This window comes from Amblyraja radiata, chromosome 1, assembly GCF_010909765.2.
Source record: "Amblyraja radiata isolate CabotCenter1 chromosome 1, sAmbRad1.1.pri, whole genome shotgun sequence".
Taxonomy (NCBI): Eukaryota; Metazoa; Chordata; class Chondrichthyes; order Rajiformes; family Rajidae; genus Amblyraja; species Amblyraja radiata.
Window position 1 is genome coordinate 30,595,809 of NC_045956.1, and position 23,772 is coordinate 30,619,580.

The 23,772-nt window shown below is 46.0% G+C and overlaps 1 protein-coding gene across 1 annotated transcript in view; it reads right to left on the reverse strand.

Moving 5' to 3' along the window:
• The window catches only part of LOC116985621 (solute carrier family 2, facilitated glucose transporter member 9-like), a 210,570-nt gene that overhangs the window by 177,212 nt on the left and 9,586 nt on the right, over positions 1-23,772 (reverse strand). Inside the window, exon 3 of the mRNA XM_033040892.1 lies at positions 386-484. Coding sequence (XP_032896783.1) covers positions 386-484 — 99 coding nt within the window. The remainder of the gene's footprint in view (positions 1-385; positions 485-23,772) is intronic.

Consider the following 23,772-nt stretch of genomic DNA (forward strand, 5'->3'; position numbering starts at 1 on the left):
GCCTGACCTGCGGAGTTACCCCAGCGCTTTGTGCCTTTTAATTTTGTAAACCAGCATCTGATGTTCCGCGTGTTTCGAGGCCTTGGAGCTCAGAGGTGCGGAAGGCATTAATAGCTCGAGTGAAGAAAAATGGGGAAAAATGGGGAAAAAAGTCTTGAACCAAAACTTCACCCATTCTTCTATCCAGAGATGCTGCCCTGTCCCGATGAGTTATTCCAGCTCTATGTCTATTTTAGGATATGCTAGGTTTTGTTTTTGTTCCATTGAAGAAAGCTAAGGGTGGTATTGATTAAGACATTCAAAATGTTGAGAGGCACAGGTAGGGTAGATACAATAAGGTGGTTGTTAACATGCGTTTATTTTCTCTTGATTTGAATTCACTTACCACTGTTGGTGCATTTACTACAGACAAATTGTAACCATACAAAAATGATGAGCCAAAGGCTCCAATCAGGGAGGCAGTCAGAAGATGGCACGTCAAACCCTGGAAAGACAAGAAATTTGCTTTAAACAATTTTCACAAATTTTTGCATTTTTCAAAATTTCAATGGCTTGCGATTTTTTGAATTGAATCAACTTTCCTTGGTTTATATTGCATTTGGTATTCGATGATCATTTGCTTGAATTAATTTTCCAGGAGGTGGGCATGATTGGCATTACCTATCACTAAATACCCCTGCGTGGGTGACTGTAAATTGCCCCCTTAATCTGCTCAATTCCCATTGAGCTAATGGGTTGAACTTCCCAGATATAGGTATTTCTTTCCCTTTTCTTTCTCTGTATCAGATTAGAGAATTATATATCCATTCTAATCTCCCTCCTCTGTTCTTTTCTCAATTCTTAAGTCCCATGAAGATATTGGACTATCGCAAGTCCTCACAAAATGCTGGAGTAACTCAGCGGGCCAAGCAGCATCTCTGGAGAGAAGGAATGGGTGAAGTCATGGGTCGAGACCCTTCTGGAGTCACCCATTCCTTCTCTCCAAGGATGCTGCCTGTTCCGCTGAGTTACTCCAGCATTTTGTGTCTATCTTCTGCGTAAACCAGCTCCTTCTTACATATTGCAAGTCCTCTCCAGCTTACAAATGACCAAGTTATGTGCAGCTCGGTACGATACGAAATAACTTTATTTATCCCTGGAGGGAAATTGATCTGCAAACAGTCATAAAAACACAAAATACATGAAACATGAAATTAAAGTGATAAGTGGAAAGGATTGGGGATATGCAAAGTTTGGGGGGGTGGGGGGAAGGGGGTGGGAGAGAGGAGGGGGAGAGAGAGGGGGGGAGAGCGGGGGGGGGAGAGCGGGGGGGGGGAGAGAGGGGGGGGGAGAGAGGGGGGGGAGAGAGGGGGGAGAGAAAGGGAGAGGGGGAGAGAGGGAGAGATAGAGGGGCGGGGAGAGAAAGGGGGGGAGATGGGGGGGGGGGGAGAGAGGGGGGGGAGAGAGGGAGAGAGCGAGAAAGAGGGAGGGGAGAGAGGGAGAGGGAGGGGGGGAGGAGGGGGAGAGGGGGGGAGAGGAGAGGGGGGGAGAGAGGGGGAGGGAGAGGGGGGGGAGAGAGGGGGGGGAGAGAGGGGGGGGGAAGGTGGGTCAGCCTTCCTGATGAGTTTGTTGATCATATTGGCGTCCGCAGCCTTTGCCCTGCTGCCCCAGCACACGGCAGCGAAGAAGATGGCACTGGCTACCACCGATCGATAGAACACCTGCAGCATCTCACTGCAGACGTTGAAGGAGCGGAGCTGTCTCTTCTTGTACAGGGCCTCAGCGTTCCTGGGCCAGTCCAGTTTACTGTCCAGGTACACTCCAAGGTATTTGTACTCCCTGGTAAACTGCACATCCACACCATTGATGGGGTCAGAAAACAGGGGTGGTCCTCTCCTCCTGAAGTCTTGTCTTGTCGGTGTTGAGCTGCAGGTGATTCAGCCCACACCACTCAACAAAGTTGTTGACTACACCTCTGTATTCAGCTTCACTCCCCCCACAATTGCTGGGTCATCTGAAAACTTCTGCAGGTGGCAGGAAACGGAGTTATATCTGAAGTCCGAGGTGTAGATGGTAAACAGGAAGGGAGAGAGGACTGTCCCCTGTGGGGCCACTATGTTGCTCACCACCATGTCTGAGACATAGTTCTATAAACACAGTTCTATAAGCCCATAAACACCACAGAACATTTGGTAGGGATGTGGGATAGATTAGCCATCGACTATAGGGCTGCAAGCATCTTTTTACCATCGGGAACCAAGTCCATGCTCGCATTCCCGACTTGCAAACTTTTCAGGGTTACGTACATTTCTCAGTCCAGAAACCCGCACCTGTAGTTCCATATTAACATTATTCTCAACCTATCCTGACACTTTCATGATTCGTATACCCACCTCCCAGGTTTCTCTGCTCCTGCACCCCTCTTAGAACATATATAATAGACAAAAAATGCTGTACAAACTCAGCAGGCGAGGCAGCATCTATGGAGAGAAGGAATAGGCGACGTTTCGGGTCGAGACTGATGTCGAGGAGGGGGGTAGGGAGGGCGGGAAAAAGGAAGTAGGAGGAGACAGTAGGACTGTGGGAGAGCTGGTGTTGGGGGATGGGAAGGAGGGAGAAAGCAAGGGATATCTAAAATTGGAGGAGTCAATGTTCATACCGCTGGGGTGTAGACCACCCAAGCGAAATATGAGGTGCTGTTCCTCCAATTTGCGGTGGGCCACACTCTGACAATGGAGGAGGCCCAGGACAGAAAGGTTAGATTGTAAATGGGAGGGGAAGTTGAAGTGCTGAGCCACTGGGATATCAGGTTGGTCAAGACGGACTGAGCGGAGGTGTTCAGTGAAACGATCACCGAGTCTCACCAATGTCGAGGAGTTGACACCTGGCACCTAGAACGTATATACCCAGTTAAAGACACCTGTGCTAAGGGGAACAAATTATCTCACTCTCTACGCTACCTGAGCCTCTGATAATTTTGAATGCCTTAATCAGTACCACCCTTGGTTTTCTTCAATGCAACAAATGTATGCATCAACCCTAGTATATCCTCCAATTGACACGAGATGCTGGAATAACTCAGCGGGACAGGCAACATCTCTGGAGAAAAGGAATGGGTGACATTTCGGTTCGAGACCCTTCTTCAGACTGAGAGTCAGGGGAGAGGGAGATACAGAGATAAGGAAGTGCAAGGTGTGAAAACGAGATGTAGATCAAGGATAATGTAGAATAACTCTTTGTTAGCTAGAAGGCGACAATGAAGTATACAAAGATAAAATATAATCTGGTGAACAGTCAGACTGGCCGGAGAACTAGGAAGGGGGAGGGGATGGAGAGAGAGGGAAAGCAAGGGTCACTTGAAGTCAATGGTCATACCGCTGGGGTGTAAGCTGCCCAAGCAAAATATGAGGTGCTGTTCCTCTAACTGGCGTTGGGCCCCACTCAGACAGTGGTGGAAGCCCAGGACAGAAAGGTCAGTGCGAGAAAGGGAGGGGGAGTTAAAGTGTTTAGCAACCGGGAGATCAGGTAGGTTTAGGTGGACTGGCCAGATGTTTAATGCCATCTCGGACTATACCTGGGACCTTCTGCTTATTCAATAAAGCAACACTCCTTCATCATTTACCCCCGCCTCTATCTCTCCTGAAACATCTGTACCCTGCAACATTAAGATGCATCCTAAAACATTATTCAGCCATTCCTGTACTTCTCTTAATGAATGAATGAATAAGTGAATGAATAATTTTATTGTCCAAGTATTCACATACAAGGAATTTGCATTCAATTTGCATTGCTAAAGTATTCTTATACAAGGAATTAACCAGGTTTCTATAACGGTTACAATACCATAGGCGCACGTAGCTATCCACACCCTGAGTTCATCTGCCTTACCCATTGTATTGTATTAAATATGCCAGATGCATATCCCGCATACATTTTGTTCATTTCCAAATCCTCCATCACCTAGACTGCCAGCAGACCTGTGCAATGATGTTGTTTGTGGCTTTTAGCTCTGCATACAACACCATTGTGCCACAGCCACTACACTCCAAACTCGCCCAGTTGACTGTGCCTGAACCCCTCTGTTAGTGGATCACCAACTTCCTGACAGACAGGAAGCTGCATGTGAGGTTGGGAAAGCACATCTCGGACCCGCAAACATCAGCATAAGAGCACCGCAAGGCTGCGTACTCTCCCCTCTCCTCTATTCTCTCTACACCAACGACTGCACCTCCACTGACTCCTGTCAAGCTTCTTAAGTTTGCAGATGACACAACCCCAATTGGAGTGATCCAGGATGGGGAGGAATCTGCCTACAGCGAGGAAGTGACACAACTGGCATCCAGGTGCCATCGAAACAACCTGGAGCTCAATGCTCTTAAGACAGTGGAATTGATTGTAGACTTTAGGAGAGCTCCCCCTCCCCTCATCCTACTCACCATCAACAACACCACAGTCACATCCATGGAGTCTTTTAATTTCCTTGAAACCATCATCTCCAGGGACCTTAAATGGGTGGCAACCATCGACTCCGCAGTCAAAACGGCCCAAAAGAAGATGTACTTCCTGCGGCAGTTGAGGAAACACAATCTTCCACAGGCAATGATGGTCCAATTTTATACGGCCATCATAGAGTCTGTTGTCACCTTCTCCATCATGGTCTAGTTTGGCTCAGCCACCAAGCTTGACACCTGGAGGCTGCAGCACATCGTTCGATCAGCTGAGAAGGTTATTGGCTGCAACCTTCCCCCCATCGACAAACTGTACACTGCAAGGGCCAGGAAGTGAGCGTGTAAGATCATCTCTGACCCCTCTCACCCTGGCCACAAATTCTTTGAAGCACTTCCCTCTGGAAGGCGACTGCGGACTGTCAAAGCTGCCACAGCCAGACATAAAAACAGTTTTTTTCCACGAGCAATAGTTCTACTCAACAGCCAAAAATCTGTAGCCTCGTACTCTGGTATTTTATTTAATTCATCACGTTTAAATTATTATTATTTTTTTAATTCTACTGTATATCGTGTTATTACTTCCGAGCAAAGCACCAAGGCAATTTCTTTGTATGTTATCATACTTGCCTAATAGAATTCTATTCAATTCAATTCAATTCAACAAGAATGCGTTGGGTTATGAGGAAAGCAATGCATTAATATACAATGCCAATCGTATTAAAATGTGGAATTCAATCCAACAGTCCCTCCTTGCTCCCTGCTCTGCACTAGCCTATTTTCACCGTTAAACTTTCTTTCATCAACATCCATACCGATTCCCAGCCTCTCACCTGCCTCATTCTTGCAATGGATCCCATCAAGACCTCTTCAGACTGATTGTGGTTGGAAGGGTGGGGGGGGACAAAAGCCAGAACAGAGAGGGCCAGGTCAATGCTTGGCAAGTGATAGGTGGATACAGGTGAGAGGGGGGGTTGGATGGGCAGATGGTTCAACAAAGGCCAGAGATAAAAAAGACTAAAAGTGTGAGCTAGAAGAGTTGCCAATTGTAAAGCCAGAGGAAGGAATGTAGATGGAAGAGAAAAGGGATGGGAGAAATCAGTGCAAGTCCAGGTATGGTACATAGATGTAGTGGAAAAGGGGGGAAGAAAGGGTGAGGTGGCACCTGGCAAGTTATCTAAAATTGGAGCATTCACTATCCATACCATCGAGTTGAATGCTACCCAAGTGGAATACGAGGTGCTGTTCCTCCAGTTTGTGTGTGGCCTCACTCTGGCAATGGAGGAGATATGGGTCAGCAGGTCAGTGAAGGAATGAGAAGCGGAGTTAAAATGGTTAATGGTTAGAAACCGGGAGATCCAGTAGGCCCTGGAGGAACCAGCGCAAATGTTCGGTCAAACAGTCGCCGAGTCTACGTTTGGGCTCACCGATGTAAAGGAGATCACATCGGGAACACCGGATCAGTAGATGAGGTTAGAAGATAGGTTAGAACATACAGCGCCCTCCATAATGTTTTGGACAAAGATCCATCATTTATTTATTTGCCTCTGTACTGCACAATTTGAGATTTGAAGTAGAAAAAAATCACGTTGTTAAAGTGTACATTGTCAGATTTTAATAAAGGGTATAACCATATAATAACCATATAACAATTACAGCACGGAAACAGGCCATCTCGACCCTTCTAGTCCGTGCCGAACACATAATCTCCCCTAGTCCCATATACCTGCGCTCAGACCATAACCCTCCATTCCTTTCCCATCCATATAACTATCCAATTTATTTTTAAATGATAAAAACGAACCTGCCTCCACCACCTTCACTGGAAGCTCATTCCACACAGCTACCACTCTCTGAGTAAAGAAGTTCCCCCTCATGTTACCTCTAAACTTCAGTCCCTTAATTCTCAAGTCATGTCCCCTTGTTTGAATCTTCCCTACTCTCAGTGGGAAAAGCTTCTCCACGTCAACTCTGTCTATCCCTCTCATCATTTTAAAAACCTCTATCAAGTCCCCCCTTAACCTTCTGCGCTCCAAAGAATAAAGCACTAACTTGTTCAACCTTTCTCTGTAACTTAGTTGCTGAAACCCAGGCAACATTCTAGTAAATCTCCTCTGTACTCTCTCTATTTTGTTGACATCCTTTATTTATACATTTTGGTGTCACCATGTAGAAATTACAGCAGTGTTTATACATAGTCCCCCCATTTCAGGGCACCATAATGTTTGGGACACAGCAATGTCATGTAAATGAAAGTAGTGATGTTTAGTATTTTGTTGCATATCCTTTGCATGCAATGACTGCTTGACGTCTGCGATTCATGGACATCACCAGTTACTGGGTATATTCTCTGTTGATGCTCTGCCAGGCCTGTATTGCAGCCATCTTAAGCTGTATTGCAGCCATCAGCAGTTGTATCATCAATGAAGATAAGTGAGCCAGTACCTTCAGCAGCCATACATGCCCAGGCCATAACACCCCCACCACCATGTTTCACAGATGATGTGGTGTGCTTTGGATCTTGGGCAGTTCCTTCTCTCCTCCATACTTTGCTCTTGCCATCACTCTGATATAAGTGAAGCCCCTGTCCCACTTTCACGACCTAATTGGTGACCTCTGCAGAGTTTGCCCTTGACTCATACTCGCAGCATGGTCGCCACGAGGTTGTAGGAGGTCTTCGTAACTCTTCCTCATACTCGTGAGTGGTCTCCGCGTACTCGTGGCCTCAAGTAGGTTGCGGCGTTTTTTCCAGCCAGATAAAAAATGTCCATGAGTAAAAAAAAGGTTGGCATGGAAATAATCGATACTTTTTGCTCGTAGGTAAGTCGTTGTAAGTCGTGATGGTAGTCGTAGGTAGTCGTAGATAATTGTAGATAGTCGTTGGTCGGTAACTGGACCGAGAAAAAAAAATGCAAACATGACATCATTTTATCATGTGATCATTTTCCACTCGTAGCTAGTCGTAGTTGGTCTTAGATGTGGAAGACTGAGGTCGAGGGGGGTCCTAGGAGGTCATAGACAGGGTCATAGAAGGTCGTAGACCTAGTCGTAGGAGGCCGTAGACATAGTCGTGGGAGGTCGTAGGACGTCTTTTACTTCGGCGAGTCAACACGACCTTGACATTTTTTTCAATTCATCTAGGGTCTTCTAAACTCGTGCATTAGGTCTTCCAAGTGGGACAGGCCCATTAATCCCAGTCTCATCTGCCCACTAGACCTTTTTCCAGAACTGTGGTTGCTCTTTTAAGTACTTCTTGGCAAACTGTAACCTGGCCATCCTATTTTTGCAACCAACCAGTGGTTTGCATCTTGCAGTGTAGCCTCTGTATTTCTGTTCATGAAGTCTTCTGAGGACAGTGGCCACTGACAAATCCACAACTGGCTCCTGAAGAGTTTTGCTGATCTGTCGGACAGGTGTTTGAGGATTTTTCCATATTATCGAGATAATTCTTCTGTCATCAGCTGTGGAGGTCTTCCTAGGCCTGCCAGTCCCTTTGCGATTAGTAAGCTCACCAGTGCTCTCTTTCTTCTTAATTATGTTCAAAACAGTTGATTTTGATAAGCCTAAGGTTTGGCTGATGTCTCTAACTGTTTTATTCTTGTTTCTCAATCTCATAATGGCTTCTTTGACTTTCATTGGCACAACTTTGGTCCTCATGTTGATAAACAGCAATAAAAGTTTCCAAAGGCGATGGAAAGACTGGAGGGAAGACTAGGTGCTGAGAGCTCTCGTATACCTGCGTTAAGGAGGCATTTATACACACCTGAGCAATTACAAACACCTGTGAAATCATGTGTCCCAAACATTATGGTGCCCTGAAATGGGGAGACTATGTATAAACACAGCTGTAATTTCTACATGGTGAAACCAAAATGTATTAAAAAAAATACCCTTTAATAAAATCTGACAATGTGCACTTTAACCACATCTGATTTTTTTCTATTACAAATCTCAAATTGTGTAGTACAGTTGCAAATAAATAAATGATGGGTCTTTGTCCTAAACATTATGAAGGGCACTGTATGTTTAAGGAGAGAGGGGTGAAAATTAAACATGATCTAACAGGCAGGTTTTTGCCCATACAAAGGTCAATGCTACATTTAATGAGCTGCCAGAGGAAGTGGTGGAAGCAGATATCTCTTAAAATGCTTTAAATGAACTTCGACAGGTACTAGTTAGGAAAATGGTAGAAGGAATAATATAGATAGGTCTCATTGTTGGCATGGACAAGTTAGGCCGAAGGGCCTTCTACAGACCCTGACACTGACCTGACCTACAGTGTCTGAAGGGTCTCGACCCGAATCGTCACCCATACCTTCTCTCCAGAGATGCTGCCTGTCCTGCTGAGATACTCCAGCTTTTTGCGTCTATCTTCGGTGTAAACCAGCACCTGCAGTTCCTTCCAACACACTTGCAGTTGTTATTGTTTGGCAGTGGAGAGACTGATCTCCCCGGAGCCACGGCAATCAGAACTTTCCCACCACGTCTGAACACTGAATACCATGTTACCAGATGAGTGGTCTGCTGGAGAGAGATTTTATTTGAGATGCTCTTCCACTTCCTGCTATTGTGGAGGTCATCTAATGAAAAATTTGGCATCTGTTTCCGCGCTGTATCACTAAACTAAAATGGAAGAGGTACTTGGTGTCTTCCCAATGCTTCTCTAATGCTTCGCCTCCACATCAGAAAAAAAGATCCTCTCGACTGCAGTAATCAAACTGTAATATAGGTGACTGCCCTTTACTGGGGTGTTGAGCTCCTAGAAAAGGATCATATATCACAATGTTCCATAACACAAAGCAGCCTCATCTGGCACCTGCATCAAGAAACGAGAGTTGAAAAAAAAAAATCACGTTTATTTACATACTTGTTTCCATAAGTTCTGAGAGCGCGATTTTAACCAATCCCTCAAACTTTTGTCTTTGTGGATTTGTGAATTCTGCAAGGACAAATTTCCTTTACCTCAAACAATAGGAATCTGATGGGTAACTTTTTCACACAAAGGGTGGTGGGTGTATGGAACAAACTGCCAGAGGAGGTAGTCGAGGCTGGGACTATCCCAACATTTAAGAAACAGTTAGGCAGGTATATGGATAGGACAGGCTTGCAGGGATATGGACGAAACGCAGGCAGGTGGGACCAGTGTAGCTGGGACATGTTGGCCGGTGTGGTCAGGTTGGGTCGAAGGGCCTGTTTCCATGCTGTATCACTCTGTGACTCTATAAGCAAAATTGTGCTTAACATCCCCAATGCGTAGGTCTTCCAGTAACCTGCCTCACAAAGTACAACACCACCCTTCAAGAACAGGAGGCTCACAATGAGCTTATAGAAAACATAGACCACGAGCATATCTCAAGAGCTACCTCTCAACAAAGATGAATATCAACAATGACTAACTACAGCAGATACCATTTAACAAATGCCACGTGTGTAGCCTCCGCAACATGGTCCAAACCGACTCACTGGATAAGCAGAACAATGTCAGCATCTTGTCACAAGCCAACATGCGTAGCATTGTGGTGTCATTATATTCATACATCTAATGAGCATTCCATATCATTCATACACCTGACCTCAGACTCCTGAAACATTCTATTCCAAGTTCCAACAGGATATTACCAAAGAGAGAGTGGAAGCATCCTTGAATTTTTTTTCTTAAGTCTCCAGAATTAAAAATAATGCCCCCATGGGAAATCCCTGACCAATGAACACTCAAGATAGAGAAGCATTGGGTACGTACCAAGAACCTCTTCCATTTTAATCTAGTTTAGTTTAGAGATACAGTGCGGTAACATGCCCTTCAGCCCACCGAGTCCGCATTGATCAGCGATCCCCGCACAGTAACACTAGCCTTCGCACACTAGGGACAATATTGTATTTAGACCAAGCCAATAAACTTACAAACCCGTACGTCTTTGGAGTGTGGGAGGAAACTGAAGATACTGGAGAAAACCCACTCGGGTCATGGAGGGAACGTACAAACTCCGTACAAACAAACACCTGTAGTCGGGATCTAGCCTGTGTGTCTGGCGCTGTCAGGCAGCAACTCTACCACTGCGCCACTGTGCCGGTTGAGAGCACACCGAAAATGAGGAAATAAATGAAAAAAATGCACCACCTCAATTTTCCCACCCACTCACCCCATCAAGTCCCCATTCGGACGGCACAGTGGCGCAGCGGTAGAGTTGCTGCCTTACAGCGCTTGCAGCGCCGGAGACCCAGGTTCGATCCTGACTACGGATGTACGGAGTTTGTACCTTCTCCCCGTGACCTGCGTGGGTTTTCTCCGAGATCGTTGGTCACCTCCCACACTCCAAAGACTTGCAGGTTGAATGGCTTGGTGTCTGTGTAAATTGCCCCAGGCGTGTGTAGGATAGTGTTGATGTGCAGGGATCGCTGGTCGGAGTGAGTCAGACTGGTCGGAGAACTAGGAAGTGGGAGGGATGGAGAGAGAGGGAAAGCAAGGGTCACCTGAAGTGAGAGAAGTCAATGTTCGTACCGCTGGGGTGTAAGCTGCCCAAGTTAAATATGAGGTGCTGTTCCTCCCATTGGCGCTGGGCCTCACTCTGCCAATGGAGGAGGCCCGGGACAGAAAGGTCATTGCGGGAATGGGAGGGGGTGTTAGTGTTTAGCAACCGGGAGATCAGGTAAGTTTAGGTGGACTGAATCGATGTTCAATGCAATCTTGGACTATTGCCGGGTCCTTCTGCTTAATCAATAAAGCAACACTCCCTCCTCATTCACCCCCGCCTCTATCTCTCCTGAAACATCTGTACCCTGCAACATTAAGATGCACCCTAAAACATTATTAAGCCATTCCTGTACTGATCCTAACCAGGTTTCTGTAATGGATACAACATCCCAGTCGCATGTAGCTATCCACACTCTGAGTTCATCTGCCTTACCCATTGTATTGTATTAAATATGCCAGATGCATATCCCACATATATTTTGTTCATTTCCAAATCTTTCAGCACCTAGGGGACCTATGCAAGGATTTTGTTTGTTGATTTTAGCTCTGCATTCAACACCATTGAGCCAGATCTACCTCACTTCAAACTCTCCCAGTTGACTGTGCCTGAACCCTCTGTCAGTGGATCACCAACTTCCTGGCAGACAGGAAGCAGCATGTGAGGCTGGGAAAGCACATCTCGGATCCGCAAACCCTCAGCATAAGAGCACCGCAAGGCTGCGTACACTCTCCTCTCCTTTACTCTCTCAGCTCCACTGACTTCAGTCAAGCTTCTCAAGTTTGCGGATGACACAACCCTGATTGGAGTGATCCAGGATGGGGAGGAATCTGCCTACAGACAGGAAGTGATACAGCTGGCTTTCTGGTGCCATCGCAACAACCTGGAGCTCAATGCTCTTAAGACAGTGGAATTGATTATAGACTTTAGGAGAGCTCCCCCTCCCCTCACCCCACTCACCATCAACACCACCTCAGTCACATCTGTGGAGTCATTTAATTTCCTTGGAACCATCATCTCCAAGGACCTTCAATGGGAGGCAACCATCGACTACATTAGTCAAAAAGGCCCAAGAGAGGATGTACTTCCCGCGGTAGCTGAGAAAACAAAATCTGTCACAGGCAATGATGGTCCAGTTTTATACTGCCATCATAGAGTCTGTCCTCACCTTCTCCATCATGGTCTGGTTTGGCTCAGCCACCAAGCACAACATCCGGAGGCTGCAGCGCATCGTTCGATCAGCTGAGAAGGTTGTTGGCTGCAACCTTCCCCCCTTCAACAAACTGTACACTGCAAGGGCCAGGAAGCGAGCGGGTAAGATCATCTCTGACCCCTCTCACCCTGGCCACAAACTCTTTGAAGTATTTCCCTCTGGAAGGCCACTCTGGACTTTCAAAGCCGCAACAGCCAGACAAAAAAAGAGTTTTTTCCACAAGCAGTAGCTCTGCTCAACAAGCAAAAATCTGTAGCCTCCGTTTGCTCTGTTATTTTATTTCATTCTTCACATGTTCAAATTATAAAGTTTTAATTTTAATTGTCTACTGTATATCGTGTTATTACTTCCGAGCAAAGCACCAAGGCAATTTCTTTGTATGTTTTCATACTTGTCTAATAAAATCAATTCAATTCAATTCAATCCAAATCTATTCGTTTCTATTCAATTCAGTTCAACAAGAATGCTTTGGGTTATGAGGAAAGCATTGCATTAATATACAATGCCGATCGTATTAAAATAAGTGGAATTCAATCCAACAGTCGCTCCTTGCTCCCTGCTCTGCTCCTGCCTATTTTCACCATTAAACTTTCTTTCATCACCATCCATACCGATTCCCAGCCTCTCACCTGCCTCATTCTTGCAATGGATCCCATCAAGACTCTTCAGACTGATTGTGGTTGGAAGGGTGGGAGGGAGAAAAGCCAGAAGAGATGGGCAGGTCAATGCTTGGCGAGTGATAGGTGGATACAGGTGAGAGGCAGATGGTTGAACAAAGGCCAGAGATTTAAAAAAAGAGTAAAAATGTGAGGCAGAGCTAGAAGAGTTGCCAATTGTAGAGCCAGAGGAAGAAATGTAGATGGAAGAGAAAGGGGAGGGGAGAAATTAGTGCAAGTCCAGGTGTGGTACATAGATGAAGTGGAAGAGGGGGGAAGAAAGGGTGAGGTGGCATCTGGCAAGTTATCTAAAATTGGAGCATTTACTGTTCATACCATCGAGTTGAATGCTACCCAAGTGGAATACGAGATGGTGTTCCTCCAGTTTGTGTGTGGCCTCAATCTGGCAATGGAGGAGATATGGGACAGCAGGTCAGTGCGGGAATGAGAAGCGGAGTTAAAATGGTTAATGGTTAGCAACCGGGAGATCCAGTAGGCCCTGGAGGAACCAGCGCAAGTGTTCGGTCAAACAGTCAACGTTTGGGCTCGCTACGATTGGAGATCACATCAGAAACACCGGATCAGTAGATGAGGTTAGAAGATAGGTTAGAGCATACAGTGCCCTCCATAATGTTTTGGACAAAGACCCATCATTTATTTATTTGCCTCTGTACTCCACAATTTGAGATTTGAAATAGAAAAAAATCACGTTGTTAAAGTGTACATTGTCAGATTTTAATAAATGGTATACCTATACCAATGGTATACCTATACATATTGGTTTCACCATGTAGAAATTACAGCAGTGTTTATACATAGTCCCCCCATTTCAGGGCACCATAATGTTTGGGACACAGCAATGTCATGTAAATAAAAGTAGTGATGTTCAATATTTTGTTGAATATCCTTTGCATGCAATGACTGCTTGACGTCTGCGATTCATGAACATCACCAGTTGCTGGGTGTCTTCTCTGTTGATGCTCTGCCAGGCCTGTATTGCAGCCATCTTAAGCTGTATTGCAGCCATCAGCAGTTGTATCATCAATGAAGATAAGTGAGCCAGTACTTTCAGTAGCCATACATGCCCAGGCCATTACAACCCCACCACCGTGTTTGACAGATAAGGTGGTATGCTTTGGATCTTGGGCAGTTCCTTCTCTCCTCCATACTTTGCTCTTGCCATTACTCTGATATGTAAATCTTCGTCTCATCTGTCCACAAGACCTTTTTCCAGAACTGTGGTTGCTCTTTTAAGTACTTCTTGGCAAACTGTAACCTGGCCATCCTATTTTTGCGGCTAACCAGAGGTGCAGTGTAGCCTCTATATTTCTGTTCATAAAGTCTTCTGCGGACAGTGGTCATTGACAAATCCACACCTGACTCCTGAAGAGTTTTTTTGATCGGTCGTACAGGTGTTTGGGGATTTTTCATTATTATAGAGAGAATTCTTCTGACATCAGCTGTGGAGATTTTCCTTAGCCTGCCAGTCCCTTTGCGATTAGTAAGCTCACCAGTGCTCTCTTTCTTCTTAATGATGTTCCAAACAGTTGATTTTGGTAAGCCTAAGGCTTGGCTGATGTCTCTAACTGTTTTATTCTTGTTTCTCAGTCTCATAATGGCTTCTATGACTTTCAATGGCACAACTTTGGTCCTCATGTTGATAAACAGCAATAAAAAATGTCCAAAGGTGATGGAAAGACTAGGTGCTGAGAGCTCTCTTATACCTGCATTAAGGAGGCAATTAAACACACCTGAGCAATTACAAACACCTGTGAAGCCATGTGTCCCAGACATTATGGTGCCCTGAAATGGGGGGGACTATGTATAAACAAGTTCACGTTCACATTTATTATCACATGCACCAATTAAGGTACAGTGGAATTTGATTTAATCATGCAGCCATACAAACAAAAGAGCACAATACACAATAGAATATAACATGAACATCCACCACAGTGGAATCAACATTCTTCACTGAGGTGGAAGGCAACTTTGTTAGTCCTCCTCCTTTGTCCATCTGTGGTCGGGGCCATGAACCCACCGCAGTCGCCGCTACGGATGGCCCGATGTACAGGACCTATCGTCGGGATGCTCGAAACTCCGATGTTGGGATGGACGGACACTCGGACGCTTGGAGGTCCCGAATCTGCCGCTTCCTACCGGAGACCGGGGCTTCACGATGTTATAGGCTGCAGGACAGCGGTCGGAGCTCTTAAAGTCCACGCCGCGCCCGCGGCTAGAAGCTCCGCAGACCAGGATATCGTTGTCCACGGGTCAGCGATCGGAGCACTTCTTCTAGCGGCTCCCGGCTAGGGCTCGCCTGGCCTCGCAATGGAAAGTCTACGCTGCCCCCGCTGCTGAAGCTCTGGACCTGACTCCGGGAAAGGTCGCACCAATCCAAGTTGTTAAGCCGCGAGGGAGGGCCCCATCGACCCGAGTAGTAGCAGTCAAATACGGGACAAGGGCCGTCCCGTATGGGACAAATCAATTTAGCCCCATATAAGGGGTGTCCCGGCTAATACGGGACAGTTGGCAACCCAAACAGGGGACCACAGGGGACAGTCCTCTCTCCCTTCCTGTTCACCAGCTACACCTCGGACTTCAGGTATAACTCCGTCTCCTGCCACCTGCAGACGTTTTCAGATGACTCTGCAATTGTGGGCTGCATCAGTTAGAGGAGGGAAGCTGAATACAGAGGTGTTTGTTGAGTGGTGTGGGCTGAATCGCCTTCAGCTCAACACCGACACGACTAAAGAGTTAGTGGTGAACTTTAGGAGGAGAGGAACACCCCTGTCCCCTGTCTCCATCAATGGTGTGGATGTGACCAGTTTACCAGGGAGTTTAAATACCTTGGAGTGTACCTGGACAGTAAACTGGACTGGTCCAGGAACACTGAGGCCCTGAACAAGAAGGGACAGAGCCGGCTGTACTTTTTGAGAGGGCTCCGCTCCATCAACGTCTGCAGTAAGATGCTGCAGATGTTCTACCAATTGGTGGTGGTCAGTGCCATCTTGTTCACTGCTGTGTGATGGGGCAGCAGGGCGAAGGCCGCTGATCAACAAACTCATCAGGAAGGCTGGCTCTGTCCTGGGGATGGAGTTGGATTCATGTCTGGTCTTGGGTGGGGGGAGCATGCTCATCAATTTGCAGAGCATCCTGGACTATACAGCTCACCATGACACGCTGGTCAACCTGAGGAGCACCTTCAGCAACAGACTGGTTCTTTTTAAATTTTACATTTATACCAAGCCAATTAACCTACAAACCTCTACGCCTTTGGAATGTGGGAGGAAACCGGAGATCTCGGAGAAAACCCACGCGGTCACGGGGAGAACGTACAAACTCCGTACAGACAGTACCCGTAGTCGGGATCGAGCCCGGGTCTCTGGCGCTGTAAGGCAGCAACTCTACCGCTGCGCCACCCTGACCGCCCTCAAAACTGACTCGGTTATTCACCCTATCTATTGCCCACATGATCTTAGAAACCTCCATCAGATCACCCCAGATCACCCCAGATTTAATAGCAGCCCAAGAGGCACACAGGATGGTGGGGGAAATGGAACGAGCTGCCGGAGGAGGCAGGTAACAACATTTAAAAGATCTTTGGACAGGTACATGGATAGGAAAAGTTAAGAGAGACATAGGTCAAACGCAGGCAGGTAGAACTAGTGTAGATGGGACATGTAGGTTGGCATAGGCATGGTGGTGTTTCCATGCTGTCCGATTCTATAACTCTGAGTTATCAATCCAAAAATAAAATGTAGACAAAAATGCTGGAGAAACTCAGCGGGTGAGGCAGCATCTATGGAGCGAAGGAAATAGGCAACGTTTCAGGTCGAGACCCTTCTTCAGACTGATGTGAGGGTGGGTGGGGGGCGGGAAGAAGAGAGGAAGAGGCGGAGACAGTGGGCTGAGGGAGATAAAGGTTTCACTCAATGATTATGCAAATTCCTTTCAACATTTTGAAAAACGAACCTATTCTCACAGCCCAATCCTTGAGGCTTTGATAGCCCCAACTGCGGATGATTAAAGGGCGTCCCACGAGCATGCGCGACCCAAGCGACTCCATGCGGCAAGCGCTACCTAAACAGAAGCAGGGGCCGCGCGGATGTCGAGTGAGTGACATGAAGTCCGCGGGAAGTTCGCGCGTGACGTACGACGTCGAGGCGGCTGCAGGTCGGCAGGCCGTCGCCGCGCGGAATTTTTGAACGCGGTCGGTTTTTTCAGAGCCCCGCGCGATGTCGGGATCAGCTGCGCACAACTCCATACGGCTCCGGTGATCAAAGTGGGACAGGCCCCGTGAGGCCGTACGGCTCAAGCGACCACGTTAGGTAGCGCTTGCCGCATGGAGTCGCTTAGGTTGCGCTTGCCGCATGGAGTCGCATGCTCGTGGGACAGGCCCTTAACAGTCCCGACCGCAGAGAAGAAACAGGGAGAAGATTAGACTTTATTACCTTCCATCACAGTGAGGAATGTGGGGACCCGCTGTGATAGATGTATGTTTTGAATTTTATTTTATGTGGCTGTGTGTCTTGTTGCTTTTTTTCCCACTAAGTATGGCTGTATGATAACTCGAATTTCACAGTACCTTAATTTGTACATGTAACAATAAACTGACATTGTAACCTTGATGTCCATAATTCCCATGCTGAATATGATGCGATGTCATGTTAAACTAATCTATGTCCATCCATTCCCTGTATATCCAGGTGCCTTTCTAAAAGCTTCTTTAATCTTATCTGCTTCCACCACCACCTCGGGCAACACGTTCCAGGCACCCACTACGCCCTGCTTTAAAACTTACATTGCACTATGCCTTTACATTTTCCCCCTTAAAACTAGTGGAGAGGATGTTTCCACTAGTGGGAGAGTCTAAGACTAGCAGTCATAGCCTCAGAATTAAAGGACAGATTATTATCTAAATGTAATCAAGTTAGGAAAAGGGGAAGTACAGTGGGATCTGGGGGCCCTTGTTCATCAGTCACTGAAAGTAAGCATGCAGGTACAGCAGGCAGTGAAGAAAGCGAATGGCAAGTTGGCCGTCATAACGAGAGGAGTTGAGTATTGGAGCAAAGAGGTCCGTCTGCAGCTGTACAGAGCCCTAGTGAGACCACACATGGAGTATTGTGTGCAGTTTTGGTCCCCTAATTTGAGGAAGAACATTCTTGCTATTGAGGGAGTGCAGCGTAGGTTTACAATGTTAATTTCCGGGATGGTGGGACTGTCATATGCTGAGAGAATGGAGCAGCTGGGCTTGTACACTCTGGATTTTAGGATGAGAGGGAATCTTATTGAAACATATAAGATTATTAATGGATTGGACATGCTAGAGACAGGAAACATGTTCCCGGTGTTGGGGGAGTCCAGAACCAGGGGCCACAGTTTAAGAATAAGGGGTAAGCCATTTAGAACGGAGATGAGGAAAAACATTTTCACACAGAGGGTTGTGAATCTGTGGAATTCTCTGCATCAGAAGGCAGTGGAGGCCGGTTCTCTGGATGTTTTCAAGAGAGAGTTAGATAGAGCTCTTAAAGATAGCGGAGTCAGGGGATATGGGGAGAAGGTAGGAACGCCAGAAGGCAGGACTGCACACAGTATTCTGAGCAAGGTCTAATCTAGGTGCAAGTACACTTTTTATGGGATAGCAATGGAATTTTCCAGACAAGATTTCCAAATTTCATGAAAAGTTGCTGTTGTTTCTCTGCCCTCCCATTGAGAAAGTAGTTTTTTAGCCCGTGTTGGTGATCATGGCACAGCAGATTATTTGTTGCGCAGTTTACCAATTGGAAATCTTAAATCTCCATTGATACAGTGTTATCGATAAATATTCCCAGTGCAGTAACTGGGAGAAGAATTTCAGATCATGATTCACCCTGACAAACTCATGTTCCACAAAGACTGGTGCAACTGTGCGCTGTTTACAATCTGCATAATCTCATTGCACTTTGGAACTACAGGGAAAGATGCAAATAATTAAAAGTGAGCCACATTTTGTCATGGAAGAAAATGATTACGTTTGGTGAGCAAGAACCTGGAATTGAACACAGAGAAATGTGGGATCGGTGTTGCATTTTGGGAGCACAAACATGGGCTGGACCTACACAGTGAATGGCAGGGCTCTGGGGAGTGTTGGAGAGCAGATGGATCGAGGGGTGCAGGTACATAGTTCCTTGAAGGTGGCAACCCAGGTAGATGGGGTTGTCAAGATGGGGTTGTCTGCACTTTGGCCTTTATCAGTCAGAGCATTGAGTGTGGAAGTCGGGAGGTCATGTTGTAGTCATGTAAGACGTTGGTGAGGTCATTTAGAGTATTGTGTTCAATTTTGGGCAACATGTTATAGAAAAGATGGGAGTGTGCAGCTCAGGAGGATGAGGGGTGATCGTTTAGAAGTGCACAAAATCATAAGAGGAATACATCGGGTAAACGCACCGAGTCTCTTGCCAAGAGTGTCGGGGCGTCAAGAACCAGAGGATATAGGTTTAAGATGAGGGGGGAAAGATTTAATAGGCACCTGAGGGGTAACTCTTTTTTTTAAATACAAAGGGTGGTGGGTGTGTGGAACGAGCTGCCAGAGTAGGTAGTTGAGGCAGGTACCATCGCAACGTTTAAGAAACATTTAGACAGGTAAATGGATAGGACAGGTTAAGAGGGATACAAGCCAGACGCAGGCAGTTGGGAGTAGTGTAGATGGGGCATGTTGGTCGGAGTGGGCAAGTTGGGCAATGGACCTGTTTCCACACTGTATGTCTATGACTCTATCCAGATGTACAGGTGCGCATATAAAACAGAACAGCACAGGAGGCCCTTTGGTCCTTGATGCCTGTGCCAAATAGGAGGCCAATTTAAACTAATCCTACCTGCTTGCACATGCTAAAAATCATTCTATACCTTCTCTACTCATGTGCCTTCATAATCGCCTTTAAATGTGCTATTACATCTGATGCTTCCACCACCTCCCCTGGCAGTGTGTTATTGGCAACTACCATCCTCTGTGTGGAAAAACATGCCTCTTAAATCTCCTTTAATCTTTTCCGTTCTCTCCTCTGGTATTTGACGACTTCCTGTTTGGGGAAAAGACCCCGATGGACAATAGAATTTTGTCCATACTCTCTTGAAAGTTAATACTCTTGAATCCGTGCAATATTTCTTCTTCTTTAATTCTTTTAAAGTATTTATTACATTTTAAAGTGTAATATTCTCCCAGTGCAATGTTCTACCTAAGTGTGACAAATATAATTTATCTACTATTTTAACCAGTTAAATAACGTATAGGATTTTTATGTTGTGTTTTTATCTTGTTTTAACTTGATGCGGTTGCACTGATCAGTAGCTCTAGTAATTTTGTTGTATTTCTAAGTACAATGACAATAAAAGCTTATTATTATTATTAACATCCTGGTGCAGCCACTTTTACGCCACTCCACATCCATTCTGCAATGGGGCAATCAGAACTACATACTCGCAAAATCTCCTAAAAAAACTCAAATTTCTATTACACAACATCCCCTGTGGATATGTGTAGGAAGGAACTGCAGATGCTGGCTTAAACTGAAGATAGTCGCAAAAAGCTGGAGTAACTCAACGGGACAGGCGGTACCTCTGGATAGAAGGAATGGGTGACGTTTCTTCAGACCTTCTCCAGTAACTGCCCTACCACAGACAGTTAGATCACTGGCCTACTGTATAATTTCCTGGTTTGTCCCTGTTGCCTTCCAAAACAAAGGAACAACATTTGCCATTTCCCAGTCCTCTGGGATCTCACCCGAACCAAGAGAGAATAGAATAATATTTGTCAAAGCCCCTGCACTCTGTTATCTTGCCTCTCTCAATAACCTTGGATAGCAGCTCCCATCTCAGCTGAGAATTCATTTGGTACGTTTGCACCCGAGGAGACGGCTGGCAAATGGGAGGCTTTCAAGAGTGAGATAGGAAGAGTTCATGTTCCTGTTATAGTCAATAGACAATAGGTGCAGGAGTAGGCCATTTGGCACCGCCATTCAATGTGATCATGGCTGATCGTTCCTAATCAGTACCCCGTTTCTGCCTTCTCCCCATACCCCGATTCCGCTATCTTTAAGAGCCCTATCTAGCTCTCTCTTGAAAGTATCCAGAGAACCAGCCTCCACCGCCCTCTGAGGCAGAGAATTCCACAGACTCACAACTCTCTGTGAGAAAAAGTGTTTCCTCGTCTCCGTTCTAAATGGCTTACCCCTTATTCTTAAACTGTGGCCCCTGGTTCTGGACTCCCCCAACATCGGGAACATGTTTCCTGCCTCTAGCGTGTCCAAACCCTTAACAATCTTATATGTTTCAATAAGATAGCCTCTCATCCTTCTAAATTCCAGAGTGTACATGCTCAGCTGCTCCATTCCCTCAGCATATGACAGTCCCGCCATCCCAGGAATTAACCTTGGAAACCTACGCGTTAGGGTGAAGGAGATAGGCTGTTACTTTCACAAAACCCTGGTTGACGAGAGTTATACAAAATAAATGGAACCATAGAAAATAGGTGCACGAGTAGGCCATTCAAGCTAACACCACCATTCAATAGACAATAGGTGCAGGAGTAGGCCATTCGGCCCTTCGAGTCAGCACCGCCATTCAATGTGATCATGGCTGATCATCCACAATCAGTACCCTGTTCCTGCTTTCTCTCCATATCCCTTAAATCCGCTATCCCTAAGAGCTCTATCTAACTCTCTCTTGAAAGCATCCAGAGAACCAGCCTCCACCACCCTCTCAGGCAGAGAATTCCACAGACTCACAACTGTCTGTGTGAAAAAGTTTTTCCTCATCTCCGCTCTAAATGGCTTACCACTTATTCTTAAACTGTGGCCCCTGGTTCTGGACTCCCCCAACATTGGGAACATAATTCCTGCCGCTAGCATGTCCAAACCATTAAGGGGCTGTCCCACTTATGTGACCTAATTGGCGAGTTTAGAAGAGTTTTTTAAAAATGACATGTTGAAGACCTTCTTCGCCTATGTTGAAGACTGACTCCGACTAGCTACGATTAACTTCTGGAAAATTGGACACTGAATAGTGGAGCGTAAAGACGACCTCCTTCGATCTCCCTTCGACTATGATGAAGACTTTCTACGACAACCTTCCACTACCCTCGATTACCTACGACTAACATGCCGACCTACTACAACTAAACCTACGAGTAAAAAAAGTATTGATTTTTTCCATGGCGACCTTTTTTTACTCCCGGGCATTTTCTAACATATTGAAAAAAACGCCGCGACCTAGCTGAGGCCTCAAGTACGAGGAAACCACTCTTGAGCATGAAGGGGAGTTACAAAGACCTCCTACGACCTCGTGTCGACCATGCTGCGAGTTTGAGTCGAGGGCAAACTCGCCAGAACTCGCGGATTAAGTCGCACAAGTGGGACAGGCCCTTTAATAATCATATATGTTTCAATAAGATCCCCTCTCCAGTTCCAATCTATCAACATATGACAGTCCAGCCATCCCGGGAATTAACCTCGTGAACCTACGCTGCATTCCCTCAATAGCAAGAATGTCCTTCCTCAAGTCTCCTCAATATGATCATGGCTGATAATCCTGAATCAGTACCCCGTTCCTGCTTTCTCCCAATATCTCTTGATTCCATTAGCCCAAGGGTTCCCAATCTGGGAGTAAATTTCACCTAGCCAGGGGGTAAATTTGTTGATTCTGGATTTGTACATATTTTTTCTCATTGACTGACTGTGTTTGGTTCTGGTTTACCGGTATCTGTTCATCATTATTTGTTCATAAATAAATGAAATGACATTGTTATGAGCTATTAAAGTTGCCGGGGAAAACGGGACGAAAAAGGTTGGGAACCCCTGCATTAGCCTTAAGAGGTCGATCTAACTCTCTCTTGAATACATCCAGTGAATTGGCCTCCACTGCCTTCTATGGCAGATAATTCCACAGATTCACAACTCACTGGGTGAAAAGGTTTTCCCTCATCGCAGTCCTAAATGGCCTACCCCTTATTCTTAAACTGTGACCCCTGGCTCTGGACTCCCCCAACATGGGGAACATTTTTCCTGCATCTAGCCTGCCCAATCCCTTAAGAATTTTATATGTTTCTACAAGATTCCCTCTCATCCTAGCAAATTCTGGTGAATCCAAGACCAGTCGACCCATTCTTTCAGGGTCTCGTCTGGTAAAAGAATGAGATTTAGGCAGTTGGGACCAAAGATCATAGAGAGGAGCAAGATGGTCCACTCTGTGAAAAAGCCGTAGTATGTCATGGGTAATTTTTAGCGCCATCTGCAGAACCGGCTTTGCGATTGTTATCTTTGCCTGCAAGTGCGGAGTACGCAGCGCCCCGCTAGTCATGCCAGCGCTGCACATTAATGTTATTATATTAAGGCACACTAATAGGGGGGCCCCCATTAGTCTGCAGTCGTGATTACGCGATTCGAGTCAGCTTGCACCATAGCAACAGCGTTCCTAGCTCCGTGTACTTACCTCGTTATCTCCGAGGAAGTAATTTCTCCAAAGTTTGGACCATGCAATTAGTTTAATTCATTGTGCAAACTTATTTGAATGGGATTGCAGTGAAAAATGCATGCACTCTACGACCAAGCAAATCCCTCCAGGAGTATAAGAAACTAACAAGTACACGAAAGGAGGAGATCGGCGGGGCTAAACGACTGATTAGGGATAGTTTACATAGTTTTGTGTGTGGGGGAAAACATTTCTCAGGGATTTGACAGTTTTTTTGAAGGCATCACCGAGAGGATTGGTGGGGGATGGGCAGTAGCCGTTGTCCGCATGGATTTTAGCAAAGCCTTTAACATGGTTCTGCATGGTCGACTTGTTTGCAAGGTGAGTCCAAGGTGAGTTTGGATTCAATATTGGCTTGCAAGAAGAGGTCAAAGGGCAGTTGTGGGGGGGGGTGGCAGTTGTTTTTCCGATCAAAGGCCTGTGACCAATAGAGTGCCGCAGGGGTCAGTGCTGGGTCCACTGCTGTTTAGTTGATACATTAACAATTTGGATGACAATGCAGT